The 18,996-nt window shown below is 43.1% G+C and overlaps 1 protein-coding gene across 2 annotated transcripts in view; it reads right to left on the reverse strand.

Annotated features, from left to right (window-relative positions):
- The window catches only part of LOC117353555 (polypeptide N-acetylgalactosaminyltransferase 4-like), a 244,923-nt gene that overhangs the window by 127,348 nt on the left and 98,579 nt on the right, over positions 1–18,996 (reverse strand). For both annotated transcript variants that reach the window (XM_033929612.1, XM_033929611.1), the window contains exons 6-7: positions 14,090–14,275; positions 12,417–12,534 (exon numbers count right to left, since the gene is read on the reverse strand). In XM_033929612.1, the coding sequence (XP_033785503.1) occupies positions 12,417–12,534; positions 14,090–14,275 (304 nt within the window). The remainder of the gene's footprint in view (positions 1–12,416; positions 12,535–14,089; positions 14,276–18,996) is intronic.

Here is an 18,996-nt window from a genome sequence, read left to right on the forward strand (position 1 = left end):
TGGGATTTGGGAAAGTTGATTTTGAATCCCAAACTTTGGAGGAACCAGGTAGTCCATTGGGTCACTACAATAACCCCCTGGGATGTTGAATCTTTGATGAGCCAGTCAAGGTAGGGAAATACCTGAAGACCTTGGTTCCTTAGAGCTGCTGCTACCACAACTAGGCAATTGGTGAACACTCTGGGAGAGGAAGCACTCTGTATTGATAATGCAGATTCCTCACCCGAAATCTGAGGTATTGACGGGAGGCCAGATGAATGGGAATGTGAGTATAGGCCTCCATGAGAGCATAACCAGTCGTTCTGCTCTAGAAGGAGATAAAGAGATGCCAGGGGCAACATTCAAAATTTTTCTTTGACCAAAAATTTGTTGAGAGCCCTGAGATCCAGAATGGGCCGCAGATCGCCCGTCATCTTCGGAACAAGGAAGTAATGGGAGTAAAACCCCCTGTTCTGCTGGTCCAGAGGAACTGGGTCGATGGCATGGAGACGAAGCAGAGCTTGAGCTTCCTGAAGAAGAAGGGCGGTCTGGGAAGGATTGGAAGGATACTCTCTTGGAGGAAGCTCTGGTGGAACCTGAGTGAAATGAAGAGAGTATCTTTCCCTGATGATGATCAGTACCCAGAGGTCGGATGTAATTGACCTCCATCGATGGTAAAAAAGGTGGAGGCGACCTCCTATAGGGGGGAAAAGAAGGCAGAGTCAGAATGGTGGAGGTTATGCTCTGTTTTAAACAGTCAAAAAGGCTGAATAGTCTTAGGTGCAGCAGAAGGTTGAGGTTTTTGTTGCTTCCGAGGCTACTGTTTTTTAAGAGGAGGGCGATTGTAAGGAGCCGTCCTTGGAGCAAAATGCCATTGATAGATAGGAGCAGGGCGTGTAGGCTTGGCAGGAGCTGGCTTTGGCTTAGGTCTGACAATAGAAGCAAAGGATTTTCATGTTCAGACAATTTCTTGGTGGCTGCCTCGATAGATTCATCAAAGAGGTCATTGCCTGCACAAGGAATATTAGCCAAGAGGTCCTGAAGATTAGGATCCATGTCAATGGTATGAAGCCAGGCAAGGCGACGCATGGCTACAGAGCAAGCAGCTGCCTGGGCAGACAACTTGAAGGCATCATAAGATGACTGGAGGAGATGTAATCGGAGTTGTGATAAAGAAGCAAGGACTTCTTGAAATTCAAAGTGCTTTTGAGTATCCAAATAAGTCAAGAATTTTGGTAATAGAGAAATGAGGAACTCAAAATAAGTAATAAAATGAAAATTATAATTGAGGACTTTAGAGGACATCATGGCATTTTGATAGATGCGACGTCCGAATTTGTCCATAGTTTTCCCTTCCCTTCCAGGAGGAACGGTAGCATAAACCTTGGAAGGATGGGACCTCTTCAAGGAGGACTCAACTAGCAGGGACTGATGAGATAACTGTGAGTTGTCAAACCCTTTGCGATGTACAGTTTTATACCTAGAGTCCAATTTGCCTGGAATAGCCGGTAGGGTATAAGAGGTCTCCAGGCATTGACCAAGTCTGAGACAAAAACTTGTGAAGAGGAAGCTTAAGTGACTCTGCCAGAGGTTGAGGGAGATGCATGACTTCAAGGTACTCCTTAGAGTATTTGGAACCAACATCTAATTGAAGATCCAAGTCAACAGTCTTCTGACCAAGAAAAGACGAGAAAGATAGCTGATCCGCCAATGCTTTGCCTCGAGAAGGACTCGAGGATGTCGAGGCAGCCTGGGTCGAAGATGAAGCTTCGGCAGGAAAAAAGGCATCAAAAGAATATGGAGACTTGGACGAAGCAATCAAAACTGCTGCATCCTCGAGGTTCAGAAGTGGAGACCTCGAGCGAGGAGTCGGCTGTCTAGTCGAAGTAGGAGTAGAGCGAGGCTTAGTTGAAGAGGGACGTTCTTTAGAAGAAGAACTATGCCTGGAAGTATGCCTCGATGAAGGCCTCGATCGTTGGTGAGAACGGTGCTTGGAAGTAGATCTCGAAGATCGAGGAGACTTCGCCTTGGAGAGAGAAGCAGCCAATGCCACCAAAGAATGGATAGGACTGGATGCTGTAGAGCAAAGCTCCAGAGGCTTGATGAAGGAACCTCGATGCATTCCCAAAGACTCTGCTCCTTGTATAGAGTGTGAGGATTCTTGCCGAGGCACTTGAAAAGATTCTGCTCCTTGCTTCACATGCTTGGATGCCAGACCAGACACTCGCAGAGACTCTGCTCCCTGCAAAAAGTGTGTAAGCACAGACTGAGGCAAAGGAAGTGGCTCAACCTCGCGGGAATCTGCTGAATGCCCAGGCTGGATGAGAGGAAGAAGCTTCGGTCCCATATTAGTAAGAAATTGAATGAATTGCTTCTCCAACATGGTCTGGAAAGAAGCTGGCAAGGATGGATCCGCGTCTGAAACCGGACCACCTGTTTTGGCTAAAGGTTCCACCAAGGCAGTGTAAATGTGCTTCGACTTGGAAGTCTTAGGCACTTTAAGCACCACCACTGGAACTTTCTGCTGAGCTATCTGACTTGAGGAAACAGGGGAAGATACATCAGGTGTCGCCGAAGAGAGAGCCACTGCAAACGACGAAGGTCTGATGAGGCTCGAGGTGGAAGCAGTCGAAGCAGGAGAAGTCTCCGTCGATGGTGAGGCCGAGGGCCCCTTCGAAGTTGAGGGATCGGAGGAAGAATCCATCCCAAACAGCTTCTCTACCAAAAGATGATGACGTTTAAGGACTTGAGGTTGAAGAGTAGCACAGCGCTTGCACGACTTCGGGGGATGTTCCAGCCCAAGACACTTGAGGCACCAACGGTGTGGGTCCATAAGGGAAATCACAAGCTGGCACTGGCTACACTTCTTGAAGCCTGTGACATGCCGGGCATAGAAGGAAAAATAGTTGCCGCAAGATCGAAGCCCTTGGGCTGTTGCTGAGCAGCCTGCCCCGGCATACAGAGGGAAGATTGAATATTATTTTTTTTTAAACTAGAAATAAAGCAAGAACAGCGACTCATGAAGAAAAAAAAATACAAACCGCGGTTCAGAGAAGGCACGAAGTAACAAAGTTAAATGGAGAGAATCAAAGACTGACTTCTCGGCTCCGCGAAAAACTGAGAACTGAGGAGACACGCCCTACGCTGGGCGGGAAGGCACTTGCGCATGCGCGGTGCGGTTTACTCGAAACTTCTAGCTTCTACAAGCAAGTCTGCTTGCGAGGCTTCCGCATCCAGGCTCCGTCGATGACATCACCCATCTGTGAGAATAGCTGCCTGCTTGTCCTGGGATAAATGAAGTTTCTTCTATAGTGACTTTGTCCACCCGCACAAAAAGCGTAGGGGACATCAAAACGTAATCCAGTCGAGAATACGTAGAATGAGGGTTAGAATAGAACGTATACTCCCGGTCAAATGGGTGAAGAGTTTTCCACGCATCCACCACCGCCAGGTGATCACACAAGAAATTAACCCCCTGGCGCGAGGAGTTCCAAGGGGGCGGCCTTGCAGGAGAGCAATCCATTGTCGGATCAGCTGAGAAATTGAAATCCCCCCCTATTATCAATTGATACGTGGGATATTGCGCTAGAATACCCAGCAGCCCAGAGTAAAAACTATGACTATAAACATTCGGGGCATAGATGTTACAAAAGAGGAGCTGAGATCCCCAGAGCTCCCCTAATACTACTATGTAGCGACCTTCCTTATCTTGAATAGTCTTATGGATGGTGAGAGGCTGAAAGAAGAGAAGAAATATTGGATGCACAGTCAGAAGAATAAAGTGCAACCAGAGACTGATGAAATTACCAGACAACAAAGGTAGAAAAATGATTTTATTTTCAATTTAGTGGTCAAAATGTGTCCGTTTTGAGAATTTATATCTGCTATCTATATTTTGCACTACGGCCCCCTTTTACTAAACCGCAATAGCAGTTTTTAGTGCAGGAAGCCTATAAGCATTGAGAGCAGCACAGGGTATTCAGCGCAGCTCCCTGCGCTAAAAACCGCTATCACGGTTTAGTAAAAAGGGAGGGGGTATATTTGTCTATTTTTATATAGTTGTTACTGAGGTGACGTCATCTGCCTTGACCGCTTTGAAAACCCGCAGAATATAAATGATAATTAACATTTTCTCTGCGTACAGTGTGCTTTGTGGTTTTTAAAATTTTATTGTTGGTAGTAGTGCTGCCCGATTCAGGAAAAAAAATTTTGATTTGATTCAGCCTATTGAATCGATTTTTCGATTCCATTCGATTTTCCTGCCCAATTGGGTGTTTTTTCAAACATCCTGGTAAGTTTATTTATTTATTTATTTTTTAATCTTTATTCATTTCATATCTGAAATCAAGTACAATAAATATATAAATCAGTTTAACTTTCAAATACACTTGACATCTTATAATTAAACCTTATAAAATACAATAATATTCCCCTTCCTTATATAATCATGAAAAATAATATATTTTAATTAATCCACCCCCCTCCCCCCTTACTGTCTTAAACTTTTTAATTCAGGGAAGAATAATTTTTAATCTTTACAAAAATCCATCAATGGCCTCCGCACATCTTTAAATTTGTTATAATTCCCTTTTTGGACCGCTAACGCCCTTTCCATTTTATATATATGACAAACAGAATTCCACCAGAAACAATAATTAAGACCATTCCAGTTTTTCCAATTGTAAGTGATCTGTTTAATGGCAATCCCAGTTAAAATTAACAATAATTTATTATTAGATGATATTTGTTTCTTTGCTCTCATTTCTATACCAAATAAAACTGTGTCATAAGATAATGCCACATGATTTTCTAACAAGGAAATAATTTGATTCCATATTGATTTCCAAAATTCTAATATATAAGGACAATAGAACAACAAATGATATAAAGTCCCTGCTTCAAGATGACAATGCCATTATCTATCAGACTTAGAGCTATCTAATTTTTTTTAAACGAACAGGGGTCCAGAAAGCTCTATGCAACAAGAAAAACCAAGTTTGTCTCATAGATGCTGACATTGTACATCTCATCCTCCAAGACCAAATATGTGGCCATTGAGATGCCGTAATTTTGTGCTTAATCTCAATGCTCCAAATGTCTCTAAGACCATTTCTTGTTTTGTTTTTTTCAATAATCCAGATATTAATTTGTACCACTGTGTGGCCTGCCGCCCCAGAAAATCTGCCTGAAAGCAAAGGAATTCCAAACTATATTGATTACTATGATTTTTCCATTCAGGGAACCCCGCCTGAATGGCCTGCTTCAGTTGCATCCATTTATAACTTTGTGATTTATTTAAACTAAATTTTTGTTGCAACTGTGAAAACTCAAGCAGTTTACCATTAGAAATTGCATCATCAAGAGTACGTATTTCTTCAATTATCCATTGCTTCCAGATAAGCTTAAATCCGCCAATTTGAATCTTGAGATTAAGCCATATTGTTTGATATGTCGATTTATGAATTGGATTAAAAGTTAAATTATCTATCAAGTTCAAGTTTCAAGTTTATTAGGATTTTATATACCGCCTATCAAGGTTATCTAAGCGGTTTTTTTTTTACAATCAGGTACTCAAGTATTTTCCATTTTAAAGTTTTCCAGGTGTCAATTAATATTTTATTTTCTTTGTATAACCTAGGCATTTTAGTACTACTAATATGGCACAGCCTTATAGGAAACCTTAGTTGCCATTCCAATCTTAACCAATCTGGTAATTTTTCCATGAGTTTTGGGATGACCCAATACATACCTTGGCGCATAATATAGGATTGATGATACCTATAGAAATTTGGAAAATTTACCCCTCCCTCCACAATTGATTTTTGTAAAGTCACTAAGGCAACTCTAGCTATTTTACCTTGCCAAATAAATTTTGTAAGAGTACTATTTATTTTTTTGTAAAAAGACTCCTGAAAGAACACTGGTATCATTCCCATTTGGTAACAAACCACAGGTGAAATCATCATTTTAACTGTTTGAACTCTTCCCCACCATGAAATATGTAAAGGATTCCATTGCTCACATAATTCTGTAACCTTCTGTAATATATGTTTTTCATTTATTTTTATTGTCTCTTCTAATGTATTTTTAATCCAAATACCTAAATACTTGATCCCTTCATCTTTTCAGACAAATGCAAATGTATCAAATAATCCTTTTGTATAGTAAACATTTAGTGGAAGAACTTCTGATTTACTTCATTTTATTTTATAACCTGAAAATTTTCCAAATTTATTGATCAAATTGAGTAAATTTGGAATCGTCGTTTCAGGATTCCTCAAATAAAGCAAAATATCATCTGCATAAGCAGAGACCTTATATTCCTGATCTCTAAAAGGAATACCCTGAATCTCCTTTGATTGCTGAATTGCTAATAACAAGGGTTCTAATACTATATCAAAAAGCAAAGGAGATAATGGACAACCTTGTCTAACCCCGCTCCGCAAATCAAAACTCTCTGACAAATTATTATTAATATATAATCTTGCAACAGGGGAGCTATACAACGTTTGAATCATTTGTATGAATCCTGATCCAATTCCAAACCAGTCCATTGCTTGATACATAAAGGACCATTCCACTCAATCAAAAGCTTTTTCTGCATCTAACGAAACACAGAAGGCTGGATCCTTAATATCTTTGGATAAATTTAACATATTTAAGGCCAATCTGGTATTATTAGAAGAATATCTATGAGCCTCAAATCCAGTCTGATGCATTCCAATGAAGTGGGGAAGAGCTTTAGCCAAACGCAAAGATATTGTTTTAGCCAGAAATTTCCCATCTACATTTATTAAAGAAATAGGTCTGTAGTTTGAAATCAATGTGGGATCTTTATTTGGCTTTGGCAAAACTATAGTAATTGATTCTGCCATAGTTCCTTTTATACTTCTGTTATTTAATTGTGTTTGAAATAAATTTAATAGATAAGGTAATATGATAGTTTGAAAAGATTTGTAGAATTCTATTGTTAACCATCACCACCTGGAGCGGATCCAACTCTAAGGGACCCCAATGCTGTTTGTAATTCTTTTAATGAAATAGGCTTCTCCAAACTTTCTTTTATATGATCAGGAATGTTTGGTCCTTTAATTAATTTTAAAAATTCCAAACCATCTTTTTCCTTTTCTGAATAAGACTCAGAAGAATACAGGGATTTATAAAATTTCAAAAACTGATAAAGGGGAAGCCATAGACATCATATATCTTGACTTCCAAAAAGCCTTCGACAAGGTACCCCACGAAAGGCTGCTAAAGAAGCTGTGGAATCACGGGGTGCAAGGGGATGTCCACCGATGGATTAGGCACTGGCTGGAGGGCAGAAAACAGAGGGTTGGAGTAAAAGGGCACTACTCAGACTGGCAATGGGTCACGAGCGGAGTTCCACAGGGATCGGTGTTAGGACCGCTCCTATTCAACGTGTTTATCAACGACCTGGAGACGGGGACGAAATGTGAAGTCATCAAATTTGCTGATGACACCAAACTCTGCAACAGGGTCAAAACCATGGAGGATTGTGAAGACCTGCAAAGGGACCTGACGAGAATGGAGGAATGGGCAAAAAAGTGGCAAATGAGTTTCAACATAGAGAAATGCAAGGTCATGCACGTAGGGAAAAAGAACCCGATGTTCAGCTACAAAATGGGGGGAATATTGCTAGGGGTGAGCAACCTTGAAAGAGACCTGGGGGTGATGGTGGACACAACTTTGAAACCATCAGCGCAGTGTGCGACAGCCTCAAAGAGAGCAAACAGAATGCTGGGCATCATCAAAAAGGGTATCACAACCAGGACAAAGGAAGTTATCATGCCGCTGTATCGTGCAATGGTGCGCCCGCACCTGGAGTACTGTGTCCAGTACTGGTCGCCGTACCTCAAGAAAGACATGGCAGTACTCGAAGGAGTCCAGAGAAGAGCGACTAAGCTGATAAGAGGTATGGAAAACTTTACATACGCCGACAGGTTGAAAATGCTGGGGCTGTTCTCCCTGGAGAAGAGGAGACTTAGAGGAGACATGATAGAAACCTTCAAGATCCTGAAGGGCATAGAGAAAGTGGATATGGACAGATTCTTCGAACTGCGAGGAACCACGAGCACCAGGGGTCACTCAGAGAAATTGAAAGGGGACAGGTTTAGAACCAATGCTAGGAAGTTCTTTTTTACCCAGAGGGTGGTGGACGCATGGAATGCTCTTCCGAAGGTTGTAGTAGGCGAGAGCACAGTAAAGGGGTTTAAGGAAGGTTTGGATAGGTACCTAAAGGATAAAGGGATTGAGGGGTACAGATAGCAGCAGAGGTAGATTATAGAAGTAGAGGTAGATTATAAAGGTCAAGAATTCACTTCACAGGTCAAGGACCTGGTGGGCCGCCGCAGGAGCGGGCCGCTGGGCGAGATGGACCTCCGGTCTGACCCAGTGGAGGCAACTTCTTATGTTCTTATAATTACATCCGTTTGAGAAGATGTATTTCCATTTTCATCTTTTACCATCCCTATTTTTGCTTTTTGTTTTTTTATTTTTAAATAATTTGCCAATATTCTTCCCGCCTTATTCGAATTTCCATAATACATTTTTTTGTTGAGAGAATAAGTCTTTTCTTATCATTTTAGAAGAAATCTTATATTTTCCTTTAATTTTTAATAATTCTTGTAAAGTAGAATTATCCCAATTATTAATTAAGTTTGATTCTAATCTCTTTATTTCTTGTTCCAAATTGGAAAATTGTTTTGTAATTTGTTTATTAGTAAATGTTAAAAAGGAAATAATTTGTCCTCTTATAGTAGCTTTGAATGCATCCCAAATTGTTTCTATAGAGACATCTTCAGTATTGTTAAATTGAAAGTATTCATTAATTCTTGACTGAATTCTCTCAACAAAATTAGGATCTGCCAGCAATGTATTATCAAATCTACAAATTGATTTATTATTAATATGATCATTTAAATTTATTTTGATCCACACCCCTCCATGATCAGATAGAATTATTGGATCAATGGAAGCTTGTGTTACTTGTTGAACTAAGGAATCTGAAACAAATAAATAATCTATTCTAGAAAAAGATTTATGAACCTGGGAATAAAAAGAAAATTCCCTATCATTAAAATGAAATATTCGCAAAGTACAATTTTGTATCAAATTATCTAATCCTAATGACTTCATACATCTATTAGGTTTTTTTTTAATCCAAAATTGGATCTATAACAGCACTGAAATCCCCAGCCACAACTAAATTAGAAGTAGCCAGTGGTATTAATAACTGATGAAGATTTTTAAAGAATTCAATTTGATTCGAATTAGGTGCATAAACATTGAATAGTGCCAAGGTAGTATTTCCCATTATCATGTCCACAGCAGGCGTAGCAATTCTAATTCATAAAAAGTGTAATGACTTATTTAAAATGAAGAATGCAGACCCTTCAGGAAGGTGGATCCATGTGGTGGGTTTATTTTATAGCTTCTTCGCACCCTTTGGCTTCTCCTAACCACACTGGCGCTGTGGTGTAAACAAAATAAACAAACAAAAAGACTTTTCCTCTCTCTCTTAAATCCTAGCTCACGTTTGTGGTCTAACAAAAGCTCTGGCAGGATACACGTTTCAAATCTGACATATTGTAATCACAAAATAGAAAATAAAATTATTTTTTCTACCTTTTGTTGTCTGGTCATTGTTCAAATCTTGTTGGTCCCAGGCTTTGGTTGTCTTCTGATATCTTGTTTGCCAGGGTCTCCTTCTTTCTTCTTTCTCCTTGCTAACCATCCATCTGCCATCACTATCCTCCCCTTCCGTTTCCCTTCCCTCCCCTGGAGGTCTGGCATCTTTCCTTTTTTTCATCTCCATCTACAGATCCACCTTTTTTCAACTACCCTTTCATCCAGCATCTCTCCCTTTCTGTAATTTTCATCCCTAATCCCATTGTCCACCATCTCTCTCCCTCTCCTGTGTTTTTAGACCCCTTATTTCTTACCCCTGTAGTCCGGCATATGCACGTCTCTTTGAACCCCCCCTTCCCTCCCTCCGTGTACTTCTACACCAGGGCCCCCTCCCCTGAATGTCTGCACCCCCTGAAGGCCTGCGTATTCAATTTTCCTAATTTCAACAGCCTGCCCTGCAGAAGATCGCTGGCTCTAGCGATCTTTGCAAGCTGCCATACGTCGTCCGACTCGTCTTCTCTCTGCCGCGGTCCTGCCCCTCCTCTGATGTCAGAGAAGGGGCAGGACCACGGCAGAGAGAAAACAACTCGGACGATGTATGGCAGCTTGTAAAGATCGCTAGAGCCAGCGATCTTCTGCAGGGCAAGCTGCTGAAATTAGGTAAATTGATACAAGGACGCCGGACACCTACGGGGAAGCCACTTCCAGATTGACCCTCCCCACTCGCCCTCTAAAGCAGGAGCAGCAGGCCAGCAAGAGGCAGCGCTGCCGCTCCTGCTTTAGGGGCGAGGGGGAGAGGTTCAGTCAACGAATCGGGAGGCTGATTTTTTGTCGTGGTAAATCGATTCGAATCGTGAATCTGGTAGCCCGATTCTCAGCTTCCCCAGCCCGATTCTAATTTTCCCCAGTACCCCTGTACGATTCTCAGCTTCCCCAGCCTCCCTACCCAATTCTCAGCTTCCCCAGCCCAATTCTCAGCTTCCCCAGCCCCCTGCCCGATTCTCAGCTTCCCCAGCCCCCCTGCCTGATTCTCAGCTTCCCCAGCCTCCCTGCCTGATTCTCAGCTTTCCCAGCCCCTCTGCCCGATTCTTAGCTTCCCCAGCCAGATTCTCAGCTTCCCCAGCCTCCCTGCCTGATTCTCAGCTTCCCCAGCCCCCCAGCCCTCCTTGCCCGATTCTCAGCTTCTCTAGCCCAATTCTCAGCTTCCCCAGCCTCCCTGCCCGATTCTCAGCTTCCCCAGCCCCCCTGCCCGATTCTTAGCTTCCCCAGCCAGATTCTCAGCTTCTCCAGCCTCCCTGCCCAATTCTCAGCTTCCCCAGCCCCCCTAGTCCCCCCCTGCCTGATTCTCAGCTTCCCTAGCCCAATTCTCAGCTTCCCCAGCCTCCCTGCCTGATTCTCAGCTTCCCTAGCCCCCCTGCCCGATTCTCAGCTTCCCCAGCCCCCTGCCCGATTCTCAGCTTCCCCTATCTGATTCTCAGCTTCCCCAGCCCGATTCTCAGCTTCCCCAGCCCCCCTGCCCGATTCTCAGCTTCCCCAGCCCCCCTGCCTGATTCTCAGCTTCCCCAGCCTCCCTGCCCAATTCTCAGCTTCCCCAGCCCCCCTGCCCGATTCTTTGCTTCCCCAGCCCGATTCTCAGCTTCCCCAGCTCCCTTGCCTGATTCTCAAACTTATACTGGGAATCACGTGGAAGAGAGGAGAAATGTTTTCACGGCGCGAAAGAGAGAGCCAGCACGACGTCCGCTCGGCACTCCCAAGTCCTTCTGATGTAACTTCCGGTTTTGTGAGACTTTAGATGGGGTCAACTCCGGTGGGTGGCAACGACAGAGGGAAAGCATGAACGCCGTGAATGGGTCTTGAATCAGTGAGTTCAATTTTTTGCCAAACCAAATCGATTTGAATCGATTCACCTGAAGTGAATTAGTGAATCGATTCGAATCATGAATCTTGCAGCACTAGTTGGTAGATCATTTTGACTTGGCCACGAAGGTAAGGGGGAGGGAGGGAGGGGAGCTGCTGAAAGACATCTAGTAATCTTTGCAGGCTTGACTGTGCAGGGAATTATTTTTGTAAAATCATGTTTTGTTATGTGACTGGCATTATTTAGACTTTAATGAAAATGATATAAAATTGCTTGCTTGTTTTTATGTGCATGCGCTAAAGGGAAGTGGAGAGAGAGTGGGCTGAGGACGCTGAAGGAAAATGGGGAAGAGACAGTGGGGAGAAGATGCTGTTTTATAAATTGACAATTGTACAGAATATTATTTCTTTTTATACTTTAATATAATAAGTTCAGTATAAAACTATTTGAGGCTTGTGTGGATGGGATCAGATGGTTTGTGGGGACGGGGACCGAGCTCGCAGGGACGGAGACAAATTTTTTCCCCATGTCATTCTCTAGGCTCTGCCACGAATTGTTTTCGACTATGTGCAGGTGAGCGGAGTGTCAGTCGGGTTGACGTAGCCGTCGTAGCGCAAGCGGGCGCGGGGTATGGTTCTCAAAAGAAATCTTAATTGTTGTACTGCTGATCTTTGGCTCTTTTGACTAATGAGTTTGCCTACCACTGTCCTAGGCCATGAACTCATTAAAAATAAAATGAACACAAAATACCATGTGCAATTCAGTCCCTAATTAGATCTGTTTGATTGTTGCCATATTAATTATTAAATAAAATAAGATTGAAATGGATTTGCTTTTGAAGATGAAGGCTTGATTTATTTTTTTAACATAGTAAGGTATCAGAACAATTTTTCATCATCATAGCACAACAGTGATTTACAATTGTACTTACCCTAAAGGATAACTCCAAGTTTTCTCCACCCCATACTTCCATTCCCATGTCATATGTTCCCAGATATTCAAAATATATTTTATTTACAGCAAACAACCCTCCAGCCATGGTGGGGGATCTGAGAATGAAGAGAGTAAAAGTAAAATGAAGTTGTTTATTTCATTTTCAACCCCCTCCTTTTTCACAATGGGCTCCTTTTACTGGGCTACGCTAGTGGTTTTAGCGCGCGCGCTAGACGCTAACGTCACCAATGAGCTGGCGTTAGTTTTTACGCTTAGCGCAGAGGGCAGCACCCACTAAAAACGCTAGCGCAGCTTAGTAAAAGGAGCCCAATGTTGATATTGTGTGCAGTACAGATTATGATGACAGCAGCAATTCAGGGGGTTTAAAAATATATAGTACTAAAATAAATATGTACAAAAAGTCTGAATTTTCAGGCCAGCATCAGTAATTTTTCTCTAATGAACAAAACAAGCGAGAATGTTTTGATTTCACAGCTCTATGGGGGAAATTCTATATAGGACACCGGTCTCAGCAGCAGCCTAAGAAGCAGCTGAGAATCACAGACTGGCGTCCTATACTGAATCATGTCTGCCCTAGTGGACAAATGCCAAACACCGCCTAACCATCCCAAGTCTCTACCCAGCGCCCATGTCACAGGCACCGGTTAGAGAATCAAACCTGATCCCTTGCCATCAGCTGATTGCAGCAAGGAAATCTCCCTGCTGCGATCAGCTGAGCGGCTGCAGCAGGGAACCCCCGAACCTCCCCCCCCAAAGTCAGCCAGCTAGAGGAATGCCCACTCCCTCCCACCCCACCCCCCAAATCACCCCAACAAATCTCCCAGAAGGGATGCCAATTCCTTCCTGCTGCCACACCCCCATCTGGCGACAACCCCTCTTCAGAGCCCCCCACCTGTAGATCCCCCCAGTACTCCCCCTAATCAGCAGACCTCCCATCACCCCTTGTAACTTTTTAAGGTGAAAGTCCAGCTGGAGGGATGCATATATCCTCTGGCCGGTAGACCCGCCACTCCAAAATGGCGGCCTTCTCCTTCTCAGTACATTCTGGGATACACTGGGAGGGGCCTAAGGCTCTGATTATCCCAGATGCCAAAGGCCCCTCCCAACAGAGGGGCCTTAGGTATCTGGCCAATCGGAGTATTAAGCCACTCCTACTGCATCCCACCGCTGGAGATGATTCTTCAGCTCATGTTCTACAACATCTCTTGACTCAGAGACCAGTGCTACCACCACCCCTATGGGTATCACTTTTAGAGAGGGATATTTGAAAGAAAAAACTAATGCAGAACTTTTTTTTTTTAAAGCAACACCTCTCATAACCTTCATTTCATCTGCAAAATTTTAATAGGCTTCTTTTGGTACTGATTAAGTTTATAACATGCAAAGTTATTTTAAAGCTCAACCATATTAAAATGTGCATATCTATCCAAAGGAAATTTAATTTTTGTTAATTATACTCCACTTAATTTACAGGAGATTCAAGGTTATGTACAAAAAAGTGCTAAAAAACAAAAATGCATTCATAATAAAATAATATCTGAACAAAATTACAAAATCAAAAACCAGAATGTAACAAAAAGTTAATTATTACTAAATGATCACAGTACATGGGATGGGGTGGGGGTAGGGGGGCAAGGTTGCATAGATCACCTGATTGAATCAATTCTGGACTTCCGCCTTTTTCGCTCATTCTCAGGTGCATAATGCCATTGAAATGTCAGCATCCAGTCAAAGCCCCCTATCATGGGCTCTTCAGTTTGCATGTAATACTCAAATGAATTCCAGTCAATAGTATCAATAACAGGACTGATTATGATCATCTTGTTCTCGACAATCCTGCAGAGTGATAGAATGCCAACAAATAAAATACCTCATGGTTCCAGAAAGCAAAGCTAATTTCAAAAAACAAAGATGATGAAAGTGATGGTAGGGGATTGATCTCTTTCTAAAAGTAAAGCAATGTCCCTGGGCTGGGTAACACCCGATTGAGATAGCTATTTTATTTTTATTAGCTGTAAACCTCTTTAACTTGTTTGTAAGAGAAGCAGCATATCAAATATGTATAAATTAGAAGACAAGCTCATTCCAGATATGGACCATGCATGCTGCGATACACAGTTCTACCTAGTCATTCTATAACAAGCCCAAACTTCCAGCTCTTTGTGCCAAGCAGTGTCTTTGTGACTGCCAATCTTCACCATGTGCCAAGCTGAAACAAGCTCATTTTGGGCTGTATTCAAATAAAGATCATTTGCCACATTCACAGAAGTGAAAGAAAAGATTAGGTTCTTACCTCTGTAATCTTTCTAGTAGACCAGTGTCTTAGAGAATGACACGGTGACAAATTTGTCCCTGTCCCGCAGGAATTCAATTTCCCCATCCCATTCCCGTGAGTTTTGTCCATGTCCCATTCCTGTAAGTTCTGCCTTAACCGCACGAGCCTTGAACACTTATGATTTTAAAGTGTTTGAGGCTTGTACAGATGAAGATGTAACTTGCTGGAATGGAGCAGGGACAGGAAAAGAACTCACGGGGTCGGGACATGGAAAAATTTGTCCCTGTGTCATTCTCTACAGTGTCTCTCAAACTGTGTGTCCCGAAGAGATTCCAGAATTTTACTTTCTTTTTTAAAAGTCCCCTCATAAATAAACACTAGAATAAATGACAAGTACGTCGCGTACACAAGAGTCTGTCAATATTATGAACGTCTGTGTGTGTAAGGATATAACCACCCAGACAAGTATCATTCTTTGACATGATTGGTCCTTGAAAACTAATGGCAAGTAATTTTATACGTAGTAGTTCTTCTTTTTTTAAAAAAAAAAAAAATCTTTATTCATTTCAAATCTTAAATCAAGTACAATATTGACATTTATCAATTAAGCATTCAAATACACTTGAAATCCTATAATTGATCATCATAATATAAAATATTACCCCCTCCCTTATTTATGAAAATGTAGTAGTTATCCTAATTTGAGCAATAAAGCAATCAAGGTTTTGTTACTTTTTGGATCTTCTTATCTTTGCGAACTTGGATTTTCAGCTCTGACAGAAATTAAATTGAAAAAAGAAAACGATTGCAGATGGATGATGAAATGTGTGTTTGCTTTTCAACTATTGAACCGCATTTTGAGTTAATTTGCATTCAAAAACAAACACATCCATTGCATTGATTAGCCATTCTATCTACTTCCTGTCGGCTTTAGCAACGAACTGAGAGCAGGGGAAAAGGAGAGGCTTTTATTTTCGGGCGGACCAGCAGAAATTCAACTGGCGGTTGAGGAACAGTGCTCTTCATCAAAGGTGAGGTGGAGGGAGGGAAATGGCCGGGTGGGGACCGTGTGATCCTTGGTTGCCTCACTGTGGAGACAAGTCCATTCACCGCTCCACGGGGCAGTGAATGGCCTTGTCCCCGCAGAGGCCACTATTTTTTCTTCCCCATTTCGGTGGGTTACCCGCGGCTAAACGCAGCTAGCCGCGGGTAACCGCCACTGTGTCATTCTCTATTCCAGCGTCTGCCCTCTCTGTCTCTTCAATCCAGCATCTGCCCCTTCCATCCACTGTCTGCCCTCTCCCCCTTCCATATGGTATGTGTCTTCTTTCTATGCCTCTCTCCCCTTTCCATCCTGCCTGCGACCCCTATCTCTTTTTTTACATGATTCATTCCAGCTTCACTGCTGTCTTCATTTTTATCTCTCCTACACCAGATCTAGCATCTTTGTCCCTCTCTGCTTATTTCTCTGCTGACCCCCTTCCCATCATCAATCTCTCTACTTTCTCATTCCTGTCTTTCCCCTTCTCCTCCTCTAATCTCCCTGCCAGCTGTTTCCTTCATTTTTTCTTCTCCCTTCCCTCCTCCTCCTGTCCAGCAGTAACTCTCTTCCCTTCCTTTTCCCTCCTCCCCTCCCAGCAGCACCTCTCATTCTCCCTCCCTCCAGGTAAGGAGGAAAAAATGCAGAAAACCTGACAGTCCCAAAAATACCTTCTCTTGCAGCACCCACAGTCTGCATATCAGGAAAAAAAACAGCACAGGAAAACATCCAGAAAACATCCACATTTGTTTCAAGCCACTTCCATTTTCTCTGGCCAAGCTTCAGCTGCAGTACTGTTGTCGTCCTCACTCGGCTCTGAGGAAAAGAACTCTGAAGGCAAGTTCCCTTCAGCTTGCTCCCCTGTCATTTCCCAATCCGTGCTTTGTACCTCAGCTGGCTGATCTGTGGTAAGCCTCCACTGAGCTTCCTGTCGCTCTCCTCCTTGCTCTCTACTCCACCTCACTTTAAGCCGAGGCAAACCACATCCCCTTGGCTTAGGTGGGGGGAAGGGCTTTCCTTCCTCAGCCTGTGATGTTTCTCTGAAAGAAAACTTTCTTTCTGGTTTCTGCCTTACAGGAACTGGGTAATAGCAGGGCAGAGGTTTCTTGCTTGGCTTTGGCACTGCCTCAGGTAAGGCAAACCTTTCCTGATCTAGTCTGTCCTGCCATTCTATGTCCAACTTATCTTCACTGCTTATAGGGTAGTCAGCTATATTACTATCATGGTCTCTGACCTGGTCTGCCCTTCTGCACTGGGGTTTGTGTGATATTCTATATTTTCCTGTGATAAACCTTGGTATTGCAGTAGGTTTGTCACATTAGGTGGTTTTTCCGAAAGTTCACCACCCAGCCTCTGCAGTAGTTGAATCACTCCTTGCACAGCCATTCTGCCTTCAGATTCAGAATATCAGCCAATCAGCTACATACCTGTACCTGTATATCTGCTCTGCATAGGTGTGCTGCAACTACCACCATCACCTTTATGAAGGTGTGTGGGGCTGTGGCCAGTGCAAAGGATAAGGCTGTGAACTGGAAGTGTGACTCCAGGACATGGAATTGCAAGAACTTCCTGTGCTCTGGAAAAATAGGAATATGCAGATATGCCTCCATCAAATCCAGCGAGATGAGAAATTCCCCTGGCACCACCGAAGCAATTACCGATCTCGGAGTCTCCATCCAGAAACATGGTATCTTGAGAGCCGCATTCACTGCCTTGAGGTCTAGAATTAGCCTCCAGTTTTTTAAGCCTCTTTTGGGCATTATGAAGTATATGGAATACCTGCCGGAGCCTGGTATGGGCTCTATGGCCTCCAGACCTGGCAGCCTTTGTACTATTGCTTGGACTCTGACGACTTTTACTGACTTCCCAGTCAGAGAGTCTAGAAAGAGGTCTGGGAGGGGATGTAAGAACTCGAGCTTGTACTCCTCCTGTATAATATCCTGTAGTGATCTCCACCCATGCTTCCCAATAGGCCAATAACCTCCCCCTGATGCGTGGAGGTTTGGCTGATGGCTTGTCATAATTACCTTTTGGTGGCAGCTGTGGAGCAGAATTCTTAAGATTGGGGGAGCCTGGCCCCTCTGAATCCTTGCCTCATGCTTTGAAATGATCTCTGGCCCAAAGGCCCTGCTAAGAACTGGTGATATCCTGAGGCCCTAAAATTACTGAACCCTGACCCCCTAAGGGTTCAAGTTCTGCTGTCTGGTAAAGTTTTCAACTTGCAATCCTGCACACTGGCCATAAGATCATCCAGGCCATTCCCAAAGAGTAACTGGCCTTTAAAGGATAATTTACTCAAGGTTGCCTTGGAGGAGATGTCCCCCGCCCACTGTCTGATTCATAGCATCCTGCGGTGAAAAATGGAATAAGCAGACATTTTGCTCATTTTGCTCACAACTCTGAAAAGATCATACAGAACATCAGCTACATAATCTACTCCAGACATCAGAAACTGGAGATTCCTCCCGGCCATCGTTTCTGGATCACGGCGCAACTTGGAGTGGCAAGCATGGGTAACAAAAGATGCCACAGCAGCTGCCTTTAAACTTGAGGCCATAGCTTCAAATAGCTTCTTAAAAACAAAATCCATCCTGCAGTCCTGGATATCCTGTTAATGCTAGGAAGGGAGGTACGCTTGGTAACCTGCACCACCAGGGAATCCACTTTTGGTGGAACAAATTGCTGGTTGAACTCAGCATCCATCAGATAGAGCTTTGACATGACTTTGGCCACTTGAAGGGCTCCTCTGGGATCTCCCAATGGTTCATTAACATTTTTGTAATGTCTTGACGAGAGGGGAAACTTGTGGTCTGCACTTCTGTGCTGCTCCTAAGCAAGCACTTTGCAGATGAGGACTGCGGAATCTCTATCTTTAATTCCTGGAGGGATTCCAAGATTACCTCCAAAAGTGCTGAGAGCTTAAGCAGCCTGCACACAGCCTTTGACAGTGTACCACACAGATATCTAATAAATAAACTGAGTGCTCTTGGGATGGGACCCAAAGTGATGGGCTGGGTCAGGAACTGGTTAAGTGGAAGACGACAGAGGGTAGTGGTCAATGGGGATCACTCTGAGAAAAGAAATGTTACCAGTGGTGTGCCTCAAGTTTCTGTTCATGGGCCTGTTTTTTTAACATTTTTATAAGCGATATCGCTGAAGGATTGTCGGGTAAGATTTGCCTCTTTGCAGATGATACCAAAATCTGCAATAGAGTAGATACCCTGGATGTTGTAAATAGCATGA

The sequence above is a fragment of the Geotrypetes seraphini genome, chromosome 2 (genome assembly GCF_902459505.1).
Source record: "Geotrypetes seraphini chromosome 2, aGeoSer1.1, whole genome shotgun sequence".
NCBI classification, from domain to species: domain Eukaryota; kingdom Metazoa; phylum Chordata; class Amphibia; order Gymnophiona; family Dermophiidae; genus Geotrypetes; species Geotrypetes seraphini.